Source organism: Pseudophryne corroboree (genome assembly GCF_028390025.1).
Source record: "Pseudophryne corroboree isolate aPseCor3 chromosome 3 unlocalized genomic scaffold, aPseCor3.hap2 SUPER_3_unloc_13, whole genome shotgun sequence".
Classification (NCBI taxonomy): domain Eukaryota; kingdom Metazoa; phylum Chordata; class Amphibia; order Anura; family Myobatrachidae; genus Pseudophryne; species Pseudophryne corroboree.
In genome coordinates, this window is record NW_026967501.1 from 2164640 (window position 1) to 2184532 (window position 19893).

General features: G+C 44.7%; 1 protein-coding gene across 1 annotated transcript in view; it reads right to left on the bottom strand.

Annotated features, from left to right (window-relative positions):
• Window positions 1-358: 358 nt before the first annotated feature.
• Window positions 359-19893, bottom strand: part of LOC134983346 (oocyte zinc finger protein XlCOF22-like) — a 58100-nt gene continuing 38565 nt past the window's right edge. The window contains exon 5 of the mRNA XM_063949053.1: window positions 359-5169. Within this exon, the coding sequence (XP_063805123.1) occupies window positions 3854-5169 (1316 nt within the window). The 3' untranslated portion in view covers window positions 359-3853. The remainder of the gene's footprint in view (window positions 5170-19893) is intronic.

The window sequence follows — 19893 nt, forward strand, 5'->3', positions numbered from 1 at the left end:
GCTGAAGCATGGGTCTTCAGCCTATATGATGTGCCACCATTAATGTGGCTTCTGTCTTGTCCGGCCAGCTTGATTTATGGGCTTTGTAATTTTTATAAGCAGGATAAAGGCTGAGTTTTTTATTTCTGCAGTAGACTAGAATAAGCCCAGACAGTCCACTTCCATTATACCACCGGAATGTGACGGTCAGTGACCACCGTGCCATCACTTACCTGTATGCTTATATGAAACAGAATGATGGAAAACTTACACGGTTTCTTTACATCTTTTGGGGTCCACTCCGAGATTAGATATTATGGCGTAATTACTCAGACGGGAATATAAAACAGATAAAAAAATAAAAGCTATAATGCAATAATTAGATGCAAACAAAAGCTTTTATTATGAAATCATACAGGGGAGTATCCGCACCATATAGATGTAACATACAACAAACCACCGCAGATGGAACCCGGGTGACTCTAATGCACATGATAATGTACAGGGTATATATGGATAGGATCTTGTATCAGAAAACACTCCATGTCAAGATGAGTGTCTGCAACAAGTTAGGTAAACTACAAGAAGTGAAAACACGTTCCAATGGCCGCCATATTGTCGTGCAGCAATACAGATTGTGGAAACTGGCATTACACATTCACATTTACACAAAGCACAAGATACAAAATAAACAGCAGAATAAAGACCTAAGCATTTGGGATGTATTATTTAGGAAGTAAATAGAGGTACATTAATGAAAAGTGTGAGTAGCAGTCATCAGTCTGCTTGTGAAGGTCTCTAGAGTGGAGGCCTCTTGGACTGTGCAAGGCAGTGAGTTCCATGGTCAAAGCTAAACGTTCAACCCATAAATGAATTACAGGAGATTCTTGGTACTGCTGGTAACAGTCCTTCATCTGTAGAAGCCAGCAGGGCAGTAAGGAGGCAGAAGCTGCTTCTAGTACCTTGGACCATGTAATGCTGGGCTGGGAAGGTCATTTAGTTAATTATGAAATAGATTTGTCATCTTACAGGCAGCCGGTGAAGGGAGTAGAGAATGGGTGTTATGAGGCTGGAACGGGCTGGTCAGGTAACAGCTTGGCTGCTGCATTCTGTACTAGCTGCAAGATATAGTGCCCTGAGGAAGCCTATGAGCGAAATGTGCATTGGCGTTAGGCTGATGTGTCTAATGTGCAATATATAAATGTTAGAAAAAGTGTCCGATCAAATGTGTGTACGTACATAGGAGAATGTGCCTCTGTTAACCTGCAGATAGCGTTACGACGAGCGGTGCAACTGCCCGCCCAGTCATAATACTATATGTGACTGGTAGAAATCTGAAATTAATTACTGCACTGATGAACATATAGTAGAAGTATTGATAATTAAGATCACAGGAGAAGGTGTTATTATTAGCCTGTATACAGTGTATCTAACGAGCGGTGCAACCGCTCGTCTCATTGTGAAACATATGTGATTGTTGGAAATTGGAAACTAATTACGGCACAGCCAAACTTGTAGCAGTATCTACACAGGAGAATGTGCTATTATTAGCCTGTATACAGTGTACCTGACGAGCGGTACAACCGCCCGTGCTACTGTAAAACATACGTGACTGTTAGAAATTAGAAACGAATTACAGTACTACCAAACTTACAGCAGTATCCTCAGGAATCAATAATCTCCATTGTGACATTTCACTGACGTGCTGCACCATAACAATCACTGCACTGCCAAACTTATAGGTGGAGTTTATAGCAATTAAAAACATAGGTGAATGTGTTATCATCAACCTGCATACAGCATACCAGATGAGCGGTGTAATTGCCTGTCTAATTGCAATAATATATACGACTGTTAGACACTTGAAAGCAATCACTGCACCGCTAAACATCTAGCAGGAGTACGCTTATTACCAAGTGTATAAGCATATGGATTGAGTTGGATCGAGATCTCTATTAATGAGAATGAGAACTGCGCAATATTAGCAGCAGAAAGCAAGAATCCAACTATAGAGGCACTAACTGCAACTACAGATTGCACGGTGATATATTTAAATCGTGCACATCATATCAGATGGGGCGCTGGATGACCACATAGGAGTTATTGCTGGCCCAAATTACTGTGTCAACTGACTATCTTTGGATCTTTTCTGAGTCACAGATCACATGGGAAATTAAAGGTGGTGATTCAGCAGGACATTGTAGTGACAATAATATTTTATAGCAAATTCACAGTCCAGCTTGCCAATATTATTCAGGCAACTGTGCCTAAATAGCACTTGATGTGGGTAATGTGACAACTTTGGGTGCTCTATTGAGTGACTTATCTCTTACCTCACATGTATCTTTTGCACTACAATAAAAGACACAATAAATCACCTTGAGTAAACGAACTCTGCAGGCATAATATGCAACACCCCAGGGATGGGATCGTGTGGAACCTGCAATAACTATTACAATATAGGATCTGTGTCTCTGTCTGAAATCATCTGTTAACCGACACACATTTACTATCATAATTATTAATACCATATTGCATCTGTGGAACACATCCCAGTAATGAGTATTATTGCAGTTAAATATTCACGTATTTCCCAGTAAGAACCTTTTATGTCAATATAACTCAGTGGGAACCAGTACGGTTTACGCACATTAGGACCATCTTATTACATAAATACAAAAGGCACTCGACACACCAGCTTTGTTTTTAATCTTTATTCACTTAATTTTCATTCTTTTTCACTTTCCTTACTATCTTTTATTACTTTGCTTGATTACAAATTTAAGGACAATACTAGTCTGATTAATATCCTTAATTATACATAAAATTAATAAATATTAAGTGTGGCAATTTTGCCTATAAATACGAATAACATAGGGATTTTTTAACAATTTATCAATAAAGAAAAATATTTTAATATATTGGATATTGGGTTGTGTGCACCGCACAAAAAAACTGATTTATTTTTTCTTTCCCCTCCCTTTGGGGATTTGACTTTATTCCTTGACCTAAATCAGTTGGTAGCACCTATAATTACCTTGAGAATGTCCCACGATTTATTCACTTAATTGTGATAGTGGTATTATTTAATATAAAGGTACCCCAAGTACATAAACTATCAGGACAGTTATATCCTGGTGCGGGTTACTCTCCAATTGGGAGGAGAATTTACTTTCTCCACCTTTTGGAAAACCTGAAAGCTCTGTAATTCTTTTGCTGGGTGACCCAGGTAGATGGCATTGCAGTAGTCTATGAACTTCTGAGGGAATCAAGAGCTTGATTCTGGTTATGGTCCACAGATGGAAGAATGAGGAATTGTATGTGGCGGATACCTGATGTCTGTGTCATCCACATACCAGGACAACACAAAGATTCAGCACACGTTCAGTATTTTGCGATTCTGAACACCAAAGCATAAATCCAGATGGTTGGTAAAGCTGTAGTCTTGTCCTTTGTTTGGGAGCTTCTATTATGTTTCACAAAGACTGAGTCACAGCCAACTGGCATCATCCACCCCTGGCGCTCAGCTAGACAACCATTTATTGGTATTAGGTTCTCAGTACATGGAGCAAAAAGCAGGTCATCTGCATAGCAGTGGTAGATCAGGCCATGACGTCTGATTATATCACCCAGTGGTAGCATGTATATTTTATAAAGCATAGGAGATCGGATTCACCCTTGAGGAACATTGGACGACAGTGATAATTATACTCCAGAAGATGTAAATGGTTTCGGACTTGGGTAATGTCTAATATGTTCAACAAGAGCAGATTTATTTCTCTCACAGCATGAAAATGGCTTCTCATCTGTGAAATCGCTGATGTTTAACAAGAACTGATTTCCGTGCAAAACATTTCCCACACTCAGAACAGGACTATGGCTTCTCACCTGTGTGACTCCTCTGATGTCTAACAAGATGTGATGTCGATGAAAAACATTTCCCACAGTCAGAACAGGAAAATGGCTTCTCACCTGTGTGACTTCTCTGATGTGTAACTAAATGTGATTTGTGTGCAAAACATTTCCCACACTCAGAACAGGAATACGTCTTCTCACCTGTGTGACTTCTCTGATGAATAACAAGATGTGATTTCCATGCAACACATTTCCCACACTCAGAACAGGAGTACGGCTTCTCACCTGTGTGACTTCTCTGATGACTAACAAGATGTGATGTCGATAAAAAACATTTCCCACACTCAGAACAGGAATATGGCTTCTCACCTGTGTGACTTCTCTGATGTATAACAAGAGCTGGTTTCTGTGCAAAACATTTCCTACACTCAGAACAGGAGTACGGCTTCTCACCTGTGTGACTTCTCTGATGACTAACAAGATGTGATGTCGATAAAAAACATTTCCCACACTCAGAACAGGAATATGGCTTCTCACCTGTGTGACTTCTCTGATGACTAACAAGATGTGATGTCGATAAAAAACATTTCCCACACTCAGAACAGGAAAATGGCTTCTCACCTGTGTGACTTCTCTGATGTGTAACAAGAACTGATTTACATGCAAAACATTTCCCACACTCAGAACAGGAAAATGGCCTCTCACCTGTGTGACTTCTCTCATGTCTAACAAGATATGATTTATATGTAAAACATTTCCCACACTCAGAACAGGAAAATGGCCTCTCACCTGTGTGAGCATGCTGATGAATAACAAAATGTGATTTGTATGCAAAACATTTCCCACACTCAGAACAGGAATATGGCTTCTCACCTGTGTGACTTCTCTGATGTGTAACAAGTTGTGATTTATATGCGAAACATTTCCCACACTCAGAACAGGAATACGGCTTCTCACCTGTGTGACTTCTCTTATGTCTAACAAGATATGATTTATATGTAAAACATTTCCCACACTCAGAACATGGAAATGGCCCGTCCCCTGCCTTAGCTGGCTGATGGGTAATAGGCTTTGTGTTCTGTGTAAAACATTTGGCATCTATAGAACAAGGAAACACTGTATCTACTGTCAGAGCTGTAACAGATGCACCAATATCAGAGTGATCAGGAGAACATTTCCCAGTATCAGAGGGATCAGCTGATAGAGCTGGATGAATAATTGGGGTAATGGGGTTAGCTCCTGGAGAATCCTGTCTACTGTCATTATCTGTTATTTCAGAATCTAGGGATAACATTAGATGTCCTTCTGAGATATTCCTGCTTGTGTGTCCATCTGCTGGAAATAAAATACATTAATATATATAATGAGTAGACAAGACCCAGGGTGTTACAGGATACAATATATAATTCTATAACTGACATTTTTACCTGTAATCATTGCTTTTATGTTTATTAAAAAATAAAAAAAGCTAGGATGCTTAGAATGGAGCTTGATCAACACTGAACGCTCATGTGGGATTACTAGAGGGGACGTGGATGCTCATGTGGGATTACTAGAGGTGACGTGGACGCTCACGTGGAATTACTAGAGGTGACACGGACACTCACGTGGGATTACTAGAGGTGACACGGACGCTCACGTGGGATTACTAGAGGTGACACGGACACTCACGTGGGATTACTAGAGGAGACAGGGACGCTCACGTGGGATTACTAGAGGTGACAGGGACGCTCACGTGGGATTACTAGAGGGGACAGGGACGCTCACGTGGGATTACTAGAGGTGACAAGGACGCTCACGTGGGATTACTAGAGGTGACACGGACGCTCACGTGGGATTACTAGAGGTGACACGGATGCTCACGTAGGATTACTAGAGGTGACATGGACGCTCATGTGGGGTTACTAGAGGTGACATGGACGCTCATGTGGGATCACTAGAGGTGACACGGATGCTCATGTGGGATCACTAGAGGTGACATGGACGCTCATGTGGGATTACTAGAGGTGACATGGACGCTCATGTGGGGTTAATAGAGGTGACATGGACGCTCATGTGGGATTACTAGAGGTGACATGGGCGCTCGTGGGGTTACTAGAGGTGACATGGACGCTCATGTGGGGTTACTAGAGGTGACATGGACATTCACGTGGGGTTACTAGAGGTGACATGGACGCTCACGTGGGGTTACTAGAGGTGACATGGATGTTCATGTGGGGTTACTAGAGGTGACATGGATGCTCACGTGGGGTTACTAGAGGTGACATGGGCGCTCATGTGGGATTACTAGAGGTTATATGGACGCTCATGTGGGATTACTAGAGGTGACATGGACGTTCATGTGGGATTACTAGAGGTGACATGGCCACTCATGTGGGATTACCAGAGGTGACAAGGACGCTCATGTGGGATTACTAGAGGTGACATGGACGCTCATGTGGGATTACTAGAGGTTATATGGACGCTCATGTGGGATTACTAGAGGTGACATGGACACTCATGTGGGATTACTAGAGGTGACACGGACGCTCATGTGGGATTACTAGAGGTGACATGGACGCTCATGTGTGATTACTAGAGGTGACATGGACGCTCATGTGGGATTACTAGAGGTGACATGGGATTTGCAATAATAAAACAGCAAAGAAGAGACAGTGCTGTCCTGTTTGTGCACTAATAAATAATATATAACCTTTATTAAGTACAGTAAAGTATGTAAGATAAATCAGTGATATATTAAACACAAAGGTAAATGTATAAAGGTGAATAAAGTAATAAAGAAACAAGTGTATTTGTTGTTAAACATCGGCATGTATATTATATTGGGTGATAATTGATTCAGTGCTGGTAATCCTGGTCAGTAAGAATATATTTATATATTACACCCATACGAGGATGGGATAAATTACACATTTAATAATATTGTGGCAGAGTTTCCTCCAGCGGTAATCTCAATGGAACATCATACTGTATGTATAAACACTGTGTGGGGGGGATTCAGTTCATCGCAAAAACTCCCTAACCAATTAGCCGCAAAAAGTTATTGGTGATATTTCTCCATAGATTTTTTATTTTGCTCACAAATGTCTGCGCACTGAGCAGTTGTGCGGTGTTAGAAGGAACTCATTTATAATAAGATTTTAAACCTATCGGTAAATCTATTTTTCCTAGTCCGTAGAGGATGCTGGGGACTCCGTAAGGACTATGGGGTATAGACGGGCTCCGCAGGAGACATGGGCACCTAAATAGAACTTTTCCTATGGGTGTGCACTGGCTCTTCCCTCTATGCCCCTCCTCCAGACCTCAGTTAGAGAACTGTGCCCAGAGGAGATGGACAATACAAGGCAGGATTTAAAAATCCAAGGGCAAGATTCATACCAGCCCACACCAATCAAACCATGTAACCTGGAACATACATAACCAGTTAACCGTATGAACAACAACAGTGACGGTCCAAAACCGACTCCAACTGTAACATAACCCTTATGTAAGCAACAACTATATGCAAGTCTTGCAGAGTTTCCGCACTGGGACGGGCGCCCAGCATCCTCTACGGACTAGGAGAAATAGATTTACCGGTAGGTTTAAAATATTATTTTCTCTTAAGTCCTAGAGGATGCTGGGGACTCCGTAAGGACCATGGGGTTTATACCAAAGCTCCCAATCGGGCGGGAGAGTGCGAATGACTCTGCAGCACCGACTGAGCAAAAGCTAGGTCCTCGTCAGCCAGGGTATCAAACTCCGACCAAGTCGCCGCACGGCAAAGCTGTAATGCCGAGACGCCTCGGGCAGCCGCCGAAGAAGAGCCCACCATTCCTAGTGGAATGGGCCTTAACCGAATTTGGAAGCGGCAATCCAGCCGCAGAATGAGCCTGCTGAATCGTATTACAGATCCAGTGAGCAATAGTCTGCTTCGAAGCAGGTGCGCCAATCTTATTAGCAGCATACAGGACAAACAGTGCCTCTGTTTTCCTAATTCTAGCCGTTCTGGCTACATAAATCTTCAAAGCCCTGACTACGTCCAGGGACCTGGAATCCTCCAAGTCACTCGTAGCCACAGGCACCAGATGGAATGAAGAAACCACTTTAGGCAAATATTGAGGGTGTGTCCTCAATTCCGCTCTATCCACATGAAAAATCAAGTAGGGGCTCTTGTGTGACAAGGCCGCCAATTCTGACACTCTCCTTGTCGATGCCAAGGCCAACTACATGACCACCTTCCAGGTAAGAAATTTAAACTCAACCCTGTTAAGTGGTTCAAACCAGTGTGATTTTAGGAACTGCAACAACACGTTCAGGTCCCACGGTGCCACTGGAGGCACATAAGGAGGCTGGATGTGCAGCACTCTCTTTACAAACGTCTGGACTTCTGGAAGAGAAGCCAATTCCCTCTGAAAGAAAATCGAAGGGCTGAAATCTGTACCTTAACAGAACCTAATTTCAGGCCCATATCCACTCCTGTCTGCAGGAAGTGGAGAAAACGCCCCAAATGAAAATCTTCCATAGGCGCGTTCTTGTTTTCACACCAAGACACATACTTTCGCCAGATACGGTGATAATGTTTCACCGTCACCTCCTTCCTAGCCTTTATTAAAGTAGGGATGACCTCCTCCGGAATCCCCTTCTCCGCTAGGATTCGGCGTTCAACCGCCATGCCGTCAAACGTAACCGCGGTAAGTCTTGGAATATACAGGGCCCCTGTTGCAACAGGTCCTCCCTCAGAGGGAGAGGCCAGGGATCTCCTGTGAGCATCTCTTGAAGATCTGAGTACCAGGCCCTTCGAGGCCAGTCTGGAACAACGAGTATCGTCTGTACTCTTCTTCGCCTTATGATCCTCAACACTTTTTTGATGAGAGGAAGAGGAGGAAACATGGAGACTGAGTGGAACACCCACGGTGTTACCAGGTAGTCTACTGCTACTGCCTGAGGGTCCAGAGACCTGGCACAATACCTCCGAAGCTTTTTGTTGAGGCGTGACGCCATCATGTCTATTTGAGGAATTCCCCAAAGACGTGTTATATCTGCAAAGACTTCTTGATGAAGTCCCCACTCTCCTGGATGGAGATCGTGTCTGCTGAGGAAGTCTGCTTCCCAGTTGTCCACTCCCGGAATGAAAACAGCCGACAGAGCGCTTACGTGATTTTCCGCCAAGCGAAGAATCCTTGCGGCTTCCGTCATCGCGACTCTGCTTCTTGTCCCGCCTTGGTGGTTCACATGAGCCACTGCTGTGACATTGTCTGATTGAATCAGAACTGGTAGGTTTCGAAGAAAACTCTACGCTTGTCGAAGGCCGTTGTATATGGCCCTGAGTTCCAACACGTTAATGTGTAGACAGGATTCCTGGTCTGACCACAGTCCCTGAAAATGTTTTCCTTGGGTGACTGCTCCCCATCCTCGGAGGCTCGCGTCCGTGGTTACCAGGATCCAGTCCTGAATTCCGAACCTGCGACCCTCCAGCAGGTCAGCACTTTGTAGCCACCATAGGAGAGACACCCTGGCCCTTGATGTAAGTGCAGATGCGACCCGGACCATTTGTCCAGAAAGTCCCATTGAAACGTCCTCGCATGGAACCTGCCGAAGGGGATGGCCTCGTAGTCCGCCACCATTTTTCCCAGAACTCGAGTGCATTGTTGAACCCTTTTCGGTTTTAGCAGGTCTCTGACCATGTTCTGGATGTCCTGGGCCTTCCCCAACGGAAGAAAAACCTTCATTTGTTCCGTATCCAGTATCATACCTAGGAACATTAGTCGAGTTGTCGGAATCAACTGTGACTTCGGTAGATTCAGAATCCAACCGTGTTGCTGGAGCACTCTCAGAGAGAGCGTTACACTGTTCAGCAATTTTCTCTCTTGATCTCGCCTTTATCAGGAGATCGTCCAAGTATGGGATAATTGTGACTCCATGCTTGCGCAGGAGCACCATGATTTCTGACAAAATCCTCAGGGCCGTGGAAAGCCCAAACGGCAACGTCTGAAATTGGTAATGACAATCCTGTACAATGAATCTTAGGTATTCCTGATGGGAGGGATATATGGGGACATGAAGGTACGCATCCTTTATGTGCAGTGACACCATACTGGCTATAATCGTCCTGAGGGATTCCATCTTGAATTTGAATCTTTTCATGTACAGGTTTAGGGATTTTAGATGCAAAATAGGTCTTACCGAACCGTCCGGTTTCGGGACCACAAAGAGGGTTGAGTAGTAGCCTCTTCCCTGCTGGTTCAAGGGAACCCTGATAATTAGTTGCTGTAGACACAGCGTTTGAATTGCAGCTAACACTACATTCCGTTCTGGTGTAGAAGCTGGTAATGCCGACTTGAAATATCAGCGCGGAGGCACCTCTTCGAATTCCAGTTTGTAACCCAGGGAAACTATTTCCAACACCCAAGGATTCAGGTCTGAGCTGACCCAGGCCTGGCTGAAAAGTCGAAGACGTGCCCCCACCGGTGCAGACTCCCTCAGGGGAGCCCCAGCGTCATGCTGAGCGTTTTGAAGTAGCCGGGGAGGACATTTGTTCCTGGGCACTGGCCGAAGCGGGTTCTCTATCCCTCCAGCCTTACCTCTGGCAAGGAAGGAGGACCCCCCGACCTCTTCTGGACTTTTGCGACCGAAAGGACTGCATCTGATACGGTGATATTTTCTTTTGCTGTTGGGGAATAAATGGTAAAAAATAAGATTTTACTCACCGGTAAATCTATTTCTCGTAGTGGATGCTGGGGACTCCGTAAGGACCATGGGGAATAAACGGGCTCCGCAGGAGACTGGGCACTCTAAAGAAAGATTTAGTACTACCTGGTGTGCACTGGCTCCTCCCTCTATGCCCCTCCTCTAGACCTCAGTTAAGGAAACTGTGCCCGGAAGAGCTGACAGTACAAGGAAAGGATTTTTGGAATCCAGGGTAAGACTCATACCAGCCACACCAATCACACCGTACAACTTGTGATAACATACCCAGTTAACAGCATGAATAACAAACGAGCATCACTCAACGGATGCCACATAACATAACCCTTTAGTAAGCAATAACTATATACACGTATTGCAGAAAGTCCGCACTTGGGACGGGCGCCCAGCATCCACTACGGACTACGAGAAATAGATTTACCGGTGAGTAAAATCTTATTTTCTCTAACGTCCTAGTGGATGCTGGGGACTCCGTAAGGACCATGGGGATTATACCAAAGCTCCCAAATGGGCGGGAGAGTGCGGATGACTCTGCAGCACCGACTGGGCAAACACAAGGTCCTCCTCAGCCAGGGTATCAAACTTGTAGAATTTTGCAAATGTGTTTGAACCTGACCAAGTAGCAGCTCGGCAAAGCTGTACTGCCGAGACCCCTCGGGCAGCCGCCCAAGAAGAGCCCACCTTCCTTGTGGAATGGGCTTTCACTGATTTTGGATGCGGCAATCCAGCCGCAGAATGAGCCTGCTGAATCGTGTTACAGATCCAGCGAGCAATAGTTTGCTTTGAAGCAGGAGCACCCAGCTTGTTGGATGCATACAGGATAAACAGCGAGTCAGTCTTCCTGACTCCAGCCGTTCTGGTAACATAAATCTTCAAAGCCCGGACTACGTCAAGCAACTTGGAATCCTCCAAGTCATGAGTAGCCGCAGGCACCACAATAGGTTGGTTCAAATGAAAAGATGACAACACCTTTGGCTGAAATTGCGGACGTGTCCGCAATTCTGCCCTGTCCATATGGAAAACCAGATAGGGTCTTTTACATGATAAAGCCACCAATTCTGACACACGCCTAGCCGAAGCTAAGGCCAACAGCATGACCACTTTCCACGTGAGATACTTTAGCTCCACGGTTTTAAGTGGCTCAAACCAGTGGGATTTCAGGAAACCCAACACCACGTTAAGATCCCATGGTGCCACTGGTGGCACAAAAGGGGGCTGAATATGCAGCACTCCCTTAACAAACGTCTGAACCTCAGGCAGTGAAGCCAGTTCCTTTTGAAAGAAAATGGATAGGGCCGAAATCTGGACCTTTATGGGCCCTCATTTTAGGCCCATAGACACTCCTGACTGTAGGAAGTGCAGGAACCGGCCCACCTGGAATTCCTCTGCAGGGGCCTTCCTGGCCTCACACTAAGCAACATATTTTCGCCATATACGGTGATAATGCTTTGCTGTCACGTCCTTCCTAGCCTTTATCAGCGTAGGAACAACTTCTTCGGAATGCCTTTTTCCGCTAGGATCCAGTGTTCAACCGCCATGCCGTCAAACGCAGCCGCGGTAAGTCTTGGAACAGACAGGGCCCTTGTTGCAACAGGTCCTGTCTGAGAGGCAGAGGCCATGGGTCCTCTGTGAGCATTTCTTGCAGTTCCGGGTACCAAGTCCTTCTTGGCCAATCCGGAACAATGAGTATTGTTCTCACTCCTCTTTTTCTTACAATTCTCAGCACCTCTGGTATGAGAGGAAGAGGAGGAAACACATAGACTGACTGGTACACCCATGGTGTTACTAGTGCGTCCATAGCTATTGCCTGAGGGTCCCTTGACCTGGCGCAATACCTTTTTAGCTTTTTGTTGAGGCGGGACGCCATCATGTCCACCTGTGGCAGTTCCCAACGATTTGCAATCTGTGTGAAGACTTCTTGATAAAGTCCCCACTCTCCCGGGTGGAGGTCGTGCCTGCTGAGGAAGTCTGCTTCCCAGTTGTCCACTCCCGGAATGAACACCGCTGACAGTGCTTGCAGGTGATTCTCCGCCCAGCGAAGAATCCTGGTGGCTTCCGCCATTGCCACCCTGCTTCTTGTGCTGCCCTGGCGGTTTACATGGGCCACTGCGGTGATATTGTCTGATTGAATCAGCACTGGTTGGTTTCGAAGCAAAGGCTCCACTTGACTCAGGGCGTTGTATATGGCCCTTAGTTCCAGGATACTGATGTGCAGAGAAGTCTCCTGACTTGACCACAGCCTCGGAGGCTTGCTTCCGTGGTCACCAGGACCCAGTCCTGTATGCCGAACCTGCGGCCTTCGAAGAGGTGAGCACTTTGAAGCCACCACAGAAGAGACACCCTGGCCTGGGGGACAGGGTGATCAGCCGATGCATCTGAAGATGCGATCCGGACCACTTGTCCAACAGATCCCACTGAAAGATCCTCGCATGGAACCTGCCGAAGGGAATGGCTTCATATGACGCCACCATCTTTCCCAGGACTCGCGTGCAGTGATGCACCGACACCTGTTTCGGTTTTAGGAGGTCTCTGACCAGAGTCACAAGCTCCTGAGCCTTCTCCGCCGGGAGAAACACCTTCTTCTGGTCTGTGTCCAGAATCATGCCCAGGAAGGGCAGACGCGTCGTAGGGATCAGGTGCGACTTTGGAATATTCAAGATCCACCCGTGTTGTTGCAACACTTCCTGAGAGTGTGCTAGGCCAATCAGCAACTGCTCCCTGGACCTCGCCTTTATGAGGAGATCGTCCAAGTATGGGATAATTGTAACTCCTTGCTTTCGAAGGAGTACCATCATCTCCGCCATTACCTTGGTAAATATTCTCGGTGCCGTGGACAGGCCAAACGGCAACGTCTGGAATTGGTAATGAGAGTCCTGTTCCACAAACCTGAGGTACTCCTGATGAGGAGGATAAATGGGGACATGCAAGTAAGCATCCTTGATGTCCAGCGACACCATAAAATCCCCCTCTTCCAGGCTTGCAATGACCGCTCTGAGCGATTCCATTTTGAACTTGAATTTCTTCAGATAAATGTTCAGGGATTTTAAATTCAAAACGGGTCTGACCGAACCGTCCGGTTTCGGCACCACAAACATTGTGGAATAGTAGCCCCTTCCATGTTGAAGAAGGGGAACCTTCACCACCACCTGCTGGAGATATAACTTGTGAATTGCTGCCAACACTACCTCACTTTCCATGGGAGAAGCCGGCAGGGCCGATTTTAGGTAACGGTGAGGGGGCGTCACTTCTAATTCCAGCTTGTATCCCTGAGACACAATTTGTATAGCCCAAGGATCCACCCGTGAGCGAACCCACTGGTGGCTGAAATTTCGGAGACGCGCCCCACCGCTCCTGGCTCTGCCTGTGGAGCCCCAGCATCATGCGCTGGATTTAGTGGAGGCCGGGGAGGACTTTTGTTCCTGGGAACTAGCTGCATGGTGCAGCTTCTTTCCTCTACCCCTGCCTCTGGCAAGAAAAGATGCACTTCTGACTTTCTTGCTTTTTTGTGAACGAAAGAAGTGCATTTGGTAATACGGTGCATTCTTTGGCTGTGAGGGAACATATGGCAAAAAATTCGACTTCCCAGCCATTGCTGTGGAAACCAGGTCCGAGAGACCGTCCCCAAACAATTCCTCACCCTTGTAAGGTAAAACCTCCATGTGTTTTTTAGAGTCGGCATCACCAGTCCACTGCCGAGTCCACAGGAACCTTCTGGCAGAAGTCGACATTGCGTTTACTCTAGAGCCCAGTAGGCAAATATCCCTCTGGGCATCCCTCATATATAAGACAGTGTCTTTGATATGTCCCAGGGTCAGTAAAATAGTCTCCCTGTCCAGGGTATCTATCCCCTCAGACAGAGTATCTGTCCATGCTGCCACAGCACTACACATCCAGGCCGAAGCAGTTGCTGGCCTCAGTAGAGTACCAGAATGTGTATAAACAGACTTCAGGATACCTTCCTACTTCCTATCCGCAGGATCCTTTAGGGCGGCCGTATCCTGTGACGGCAGGGCCACCTTCTTAGATAAGCATGTCAACGCCTTATCTATCTACAGTTTCCTACTGTATTGTCTTACTGACCTGTAGTTTCCTATTGTATTGTCTTTACTGACCTATAGTTTCTTCTGTATTGTCTTACTGACCTATAGTTTCCTACTGTATTGTCATACTGACATATAGTGGCTTCTGTATTGTTTTACTGACCTAGTTTCCTTCTGTAATGTCTTACTGACCTATAGTTTCTTCTGTATTGTTTTACTGACCTATAGTTTCCTTCTGTATTCTTACTGACCTATAGTTTCTTCTGTAATGTCTTACTGACCTAGTTGCCTTCTGTATTGTCTTATTGACCTATAGTTTCCTTCTATATTGTCTTACTGACCTATAGTTTCCTACTGTATCACTGTCTTACTGACTTATAGTTTCCTGTCTTACTGACCTATAGTTTCCTACTGTATTGTCTTACTGACCTAAAGTTTCTTCTGTATTGTCTTAGGGCCCTACACACTAAAAGATTATCTGTCCAATCTGGCTGATTGGAAAGAAAATCTGGCAATGTCTGGGAGCAAATGGCAATTTACTATTTGCTCTCAAAGATTGGAAAACAGACAAAAATGGACTTTCAGACAGATTGGTTACATTTGTTTCATTAAACCAATTTATCTGAACTGTGTTTGTCCATTTTCTTGATTTTAGGAGCAAATGGTTGATTGTCATTTGCTCCCAGACATTGACGGATTTTCTTTCCAATCAGCCAGATTGGACAGATAATCTTTAAGTGTGTAGGGCCCTTTACTGAACTATAGTTTCTGACTGTATTGTCTTACTGACCTATAGTTTCCTACTGTATTGTCTTACTGACCTATAGTTTCTGACTGTATTGTCTTACTGACCTATAGTTTCCTACTGTATTGTCTTACTGACCTATAGTTTCTTCTGTATTGTTTTACTGACCTATAGTTTCTTCTGTAATGTCTTACTGACCTATAGTTTCTTCTGTATTGTCTTACTGACCTATAGTTTCCTTCTGTATTGTCTTACAGACGTATAGTTTCCTATATACATAGTTTTCCTGTCTATGTATAGTAGGTATGGAAGAGATAACTACCATACATAGACAGTATATATAAGCCTCAGCGTCTCCCTTCTGAAAATGATAATGAATAAGGTGTGTGTGTGGATACCATGCACATGTAACTGATTCTATTTACAGGAAACAATAGGGAGAGCCCACGGCTGTCTGAAAGTGTTCTAGATGGTAAAGTATTACACATATGAATATATTTCTTCTAAATAAAATATTTTTCACCCCGGTTGATATAATACTGACAATTCAGTCAATAGTAATCTTTCTTTTAATTAAGTAGGATCAATTTATATGAATTTTTAGTGAATAGTTATTAAAGGTTATATTTTAATTGCAATTAAGTTAACAAGAGTGCTCCCAAAAAGGAAGTTTACTTCTTTCTTTCCGGACCGCTCTTCTATGCAGAAGGGAAATATCTGCTGTTTATTGAGAGATGCTCCCTGTAAGGAAATTACCACTTGTAGCTGAAATTGCAAAAGACCCCTCCCCTTGCATCAGGTAAATTAATGTCTCCTATGATTATGACTTCTCCCTTTAAAGCCATTTTACTGATGTCCAACAATAGATTCCTGTTCAAATCCTGCCCCTGGCCACGTCATCTATAGATCACCCCAATGCGAATAATGTCCTTTCCCCCGGATTCTGTGGTGACCAAAAGGGCTTCAGATTTGTCTTAAATATTTTGTATTAATTGAAGTAGCATTCATGCTTTTTTTCCCACATACATTGCTACCCTCCCTCCTACACTGACCATTCTATCCTTTCTAAATAAATTCTATCCTGGTATAGATATGTCCCAGTCATGATTCTCATTGCACTATGACTCTGTAATTGCCACAATATCCAGGTTATCCCTGTTCATTATCACAATTAGCTCTGGAATTTTGTCTCCTAAGCTCCTAGCATTTGCACACATAGCTTTAAGAATTATGTCTGTGCATCTGTTATTAGTAGCCATGTCCAGACAGTACAAAATAAATGACAAGTTTAAAGTTGAAATTACCTGCTTGGTGATGTTGTTCAGTATTTGGTATTTGTTTTTTTAACTAATCAGGAATCACACTCTGTCCTTTACACCATGACTACACCTCGCTAAATGTAAAGATATAAACCTGACCACAAATGGCCAAATAGGTCTACTATATACAAGGCGTTATTTAATACCTGCATCATCTAACAAAATGAAGGTTATTTAATAAAAGGTTGCTAAACTGAGAAATTTAGATCCCATACAAATTAGGCGCGCCACAAAAAACACACTACTACTTATATATGATCCATAAAAACTTCTGCTTGTTACTTTTAATAACACTATAGTGATGTGTGTAATAACTCTCTACATGTGATGTTTGTCATGGATAGCCTTGTGTTATAAACACCCAACTGAGAACAGTGCTGATGGCGGAGGAGGGTGTAGGATAAGAGATTGCTGTAGTGACTGAGCAATGAGAATATGTGACTTCTGTAATAAGTGTTTATTACTCACCTGTGCTGATATCTGTAGGGATCTCCTCCTCCTTACACTGCTGATCACCCCTCACATACATCTCTTCTTCTCCCTCTATATCTTCTGCCTTTATATCAGTCACATACGTCTCTTCTTCTCCCTCTGTATCTTCTGCCTTGATATCAGTCACATACGTCTCTTCTTCTCCCGCTATATCTTCTGCCTTTATATCAGTCACATACATCTCTTCTTCTCCTTCTGTATCTTCTGTCATCATATCAGTCGCATATGTCTTTTCTTCTCCCTCTGTATCTTCTGCCTTTATATCAGTCACATACGTCTCTTCTTCTCCCTCTGTATTTTCTGTCTTTATATCAGTCACATACGTCTCTTCTTCTTCCTCTATATCTTCCGCCTTTATATCAGTCACATACGTCTCTTCTTCTCCCTCTGTATCTTCTGCCTTTATATCAGTCACATACGTCTCTTCTTCTCTCGCTATATCTTCTGCCTTTATATCAGTCACATACGTCTCTTCTTCTCCCTCTATATCTTCTGCCTTTATATCAGTCACATACGTCTCTTCTTCTCCCTCTGTATCTTCTGCCTTTATATCAGTCACATACGTCACTTCTTCTCCCTCTATATCTTCTGCCTTTATATCAGTCACATACGTCTCTTCTTCTCCCTCTGTATCTTCTGTCATCATATCAGTCACATACGTCTCTTCTTCTCCCTCTATATCTTCTGTCTTTATATCAGTCACATACGTCTCTTCTTCTTCCTCTGTATCTTTTCCCGTTATATCATTCACATATGTCTCTTCTTCTCCCTCTATATATTCTGCCTTTATATCAGTCACATATGTCTCTTCTTCTCTCCTTATATCTTCTGCCTTTATACGAGAAAGACGTTCTACCTAAATAACCCCAAAAAAGATGATTTTGGTACTTACCGATAAATCCATTTCTCTAAATCCTCTAGGGGACACTGGAGTCTTATACAGTAGGGGTGTGAAGCTTGCAACCGGAGGTGTGGCACAATCTAAAATTAGCATTGTCTGCACAGCCGGCACCTCCCCCTTCACATCCCTCCTCCCTCAGTTTGAAAAATTTGACTGAGAGAATAGGACATAATATTATAGCACTATCAGAGTCGGTTTAGTTTGTGTCCCCGGAGGGGGCGCTAGTGGGTCAGTGGAGGTAGGAGGAATGAAGTGAGGAGGCAGGATTGGATTTCTGCGCATGTGCACAATGTAGTTTTATTAACAACGAAAAGTCCAGATAATAATGCAGCAGAAAATAAACAAACGCAATGCAATGGTATTGGCAATGGTAATGGCAATGATAGGAATACAGCTTGGGAGCTGAAAGTCTATGGCAGTGTATGATATGCAGACATGAACCAGAATAGTTAAAACATGGAGCCAGCAGAGGTGAAAATAATGGTAGCAAGCCTGGTAGCAGAGCAGGAGACTTGATGTTAAATGTCCACTGTGCTGTTGGAAGTGCACAGGCAGCCTGCAGGCTGAATCACAGGTGAGATGACGGAATGCACCTGGAGAGAGAGTCTCTACTGATGAAGGCTGGAGCACACTGCAGATGGTGGAGGTGAAGCCAGAGAGGTATTGCTGTAGTGCTGGTGCTTGTAGTTCCACGGAGGTAACAGAGGTACAGGAGAATATCCAGGAACACGGAGGATCAGGAGAATATCCAGGAACACGGAGAAACAGGAGAACAGGTCCAGACACACGGGTCGCAGGAGTGACACAAAGTTCAGGACAACCTCTGACTCACCCTGCAGCTCATGATATACCCCCTGACCGGCAGGTATTGGCTGGAGTGAGACAAGGGGGTGCGGCCAAGCTCCGGATTGGCTGCCGCACTTACACTGGGGAATACTGTCATGGCGGCGCCCATGCCGCGGCCCGGCAGGAACGCGGCGCGCTCTCACGCCCGTTGACTCCAGGGGCGCTTCCAGGCCTGAGATGGCATCCAAGAGCAGGGTGACAGATGACAGCAACATGCAGTGACCCCGGACGGAGTCCGCTCCGGCGGACAGACATAACAGCGGTGAGTCGATTCCTGACAGTACCCCCTCCCTTAAGGGTGGGCACCGAACACCCACGTGGCTTGGAAGGATGAAACCTGTGGAAAACACGGACCAACCTGGGAGCGTGGACATCAGCAGAATTCACCCAACTCCTCTCCTCAGGACCGTAGCAGGCCCAGTCGATGAGATATTGCAGACGACCATACTGGTGACGGGAGTCCAGAATCTTCTCTATCTCGAACTCTATGCCCCGCTGAGTTGGAATTCTTGGCCAGCTGGAAGAGCTCTTTGGAAGCGATTCAGGACTAATGGTCTGAGGAGAGAGACATGGAAAGCATTAGGAATTCGCAAGGAAGGGGGTAATTTGAGCTTGTAAGCCACAGGACTAAGAACTCTTTCGATGGAGAAAGGACCGATGAAGCGTGGTGCAAACTTCATCGAAGGCACTTTAAGACGAAGATGCCGGGTGGAAAGCCAAACTTTATCACCAGGTTTCAGGCTGGGAACTGCACGTCTTTTGCGGTCGGCAAAGAACTTGTACCGGGCAGAAGCCTTTTTGAGTGAAGTATGAATCTTCTTCCAAATTGACGAGAACTGACTGAGGACAGTAGTGGCAGCAGGAACATCGATGCTAGGAAGGTCTTGAAATCAGGAACACGTGGATGTTGCCCATAAACAGCGAAGAACGGAGTAGTTTCAGTAGCTGTGTGGTAGCGGAAATTGTGAGCGAATTCAGCCCACGGGAGCAAATCCACCCAGTCATCTTGGGAAGATGATATGTACAGTC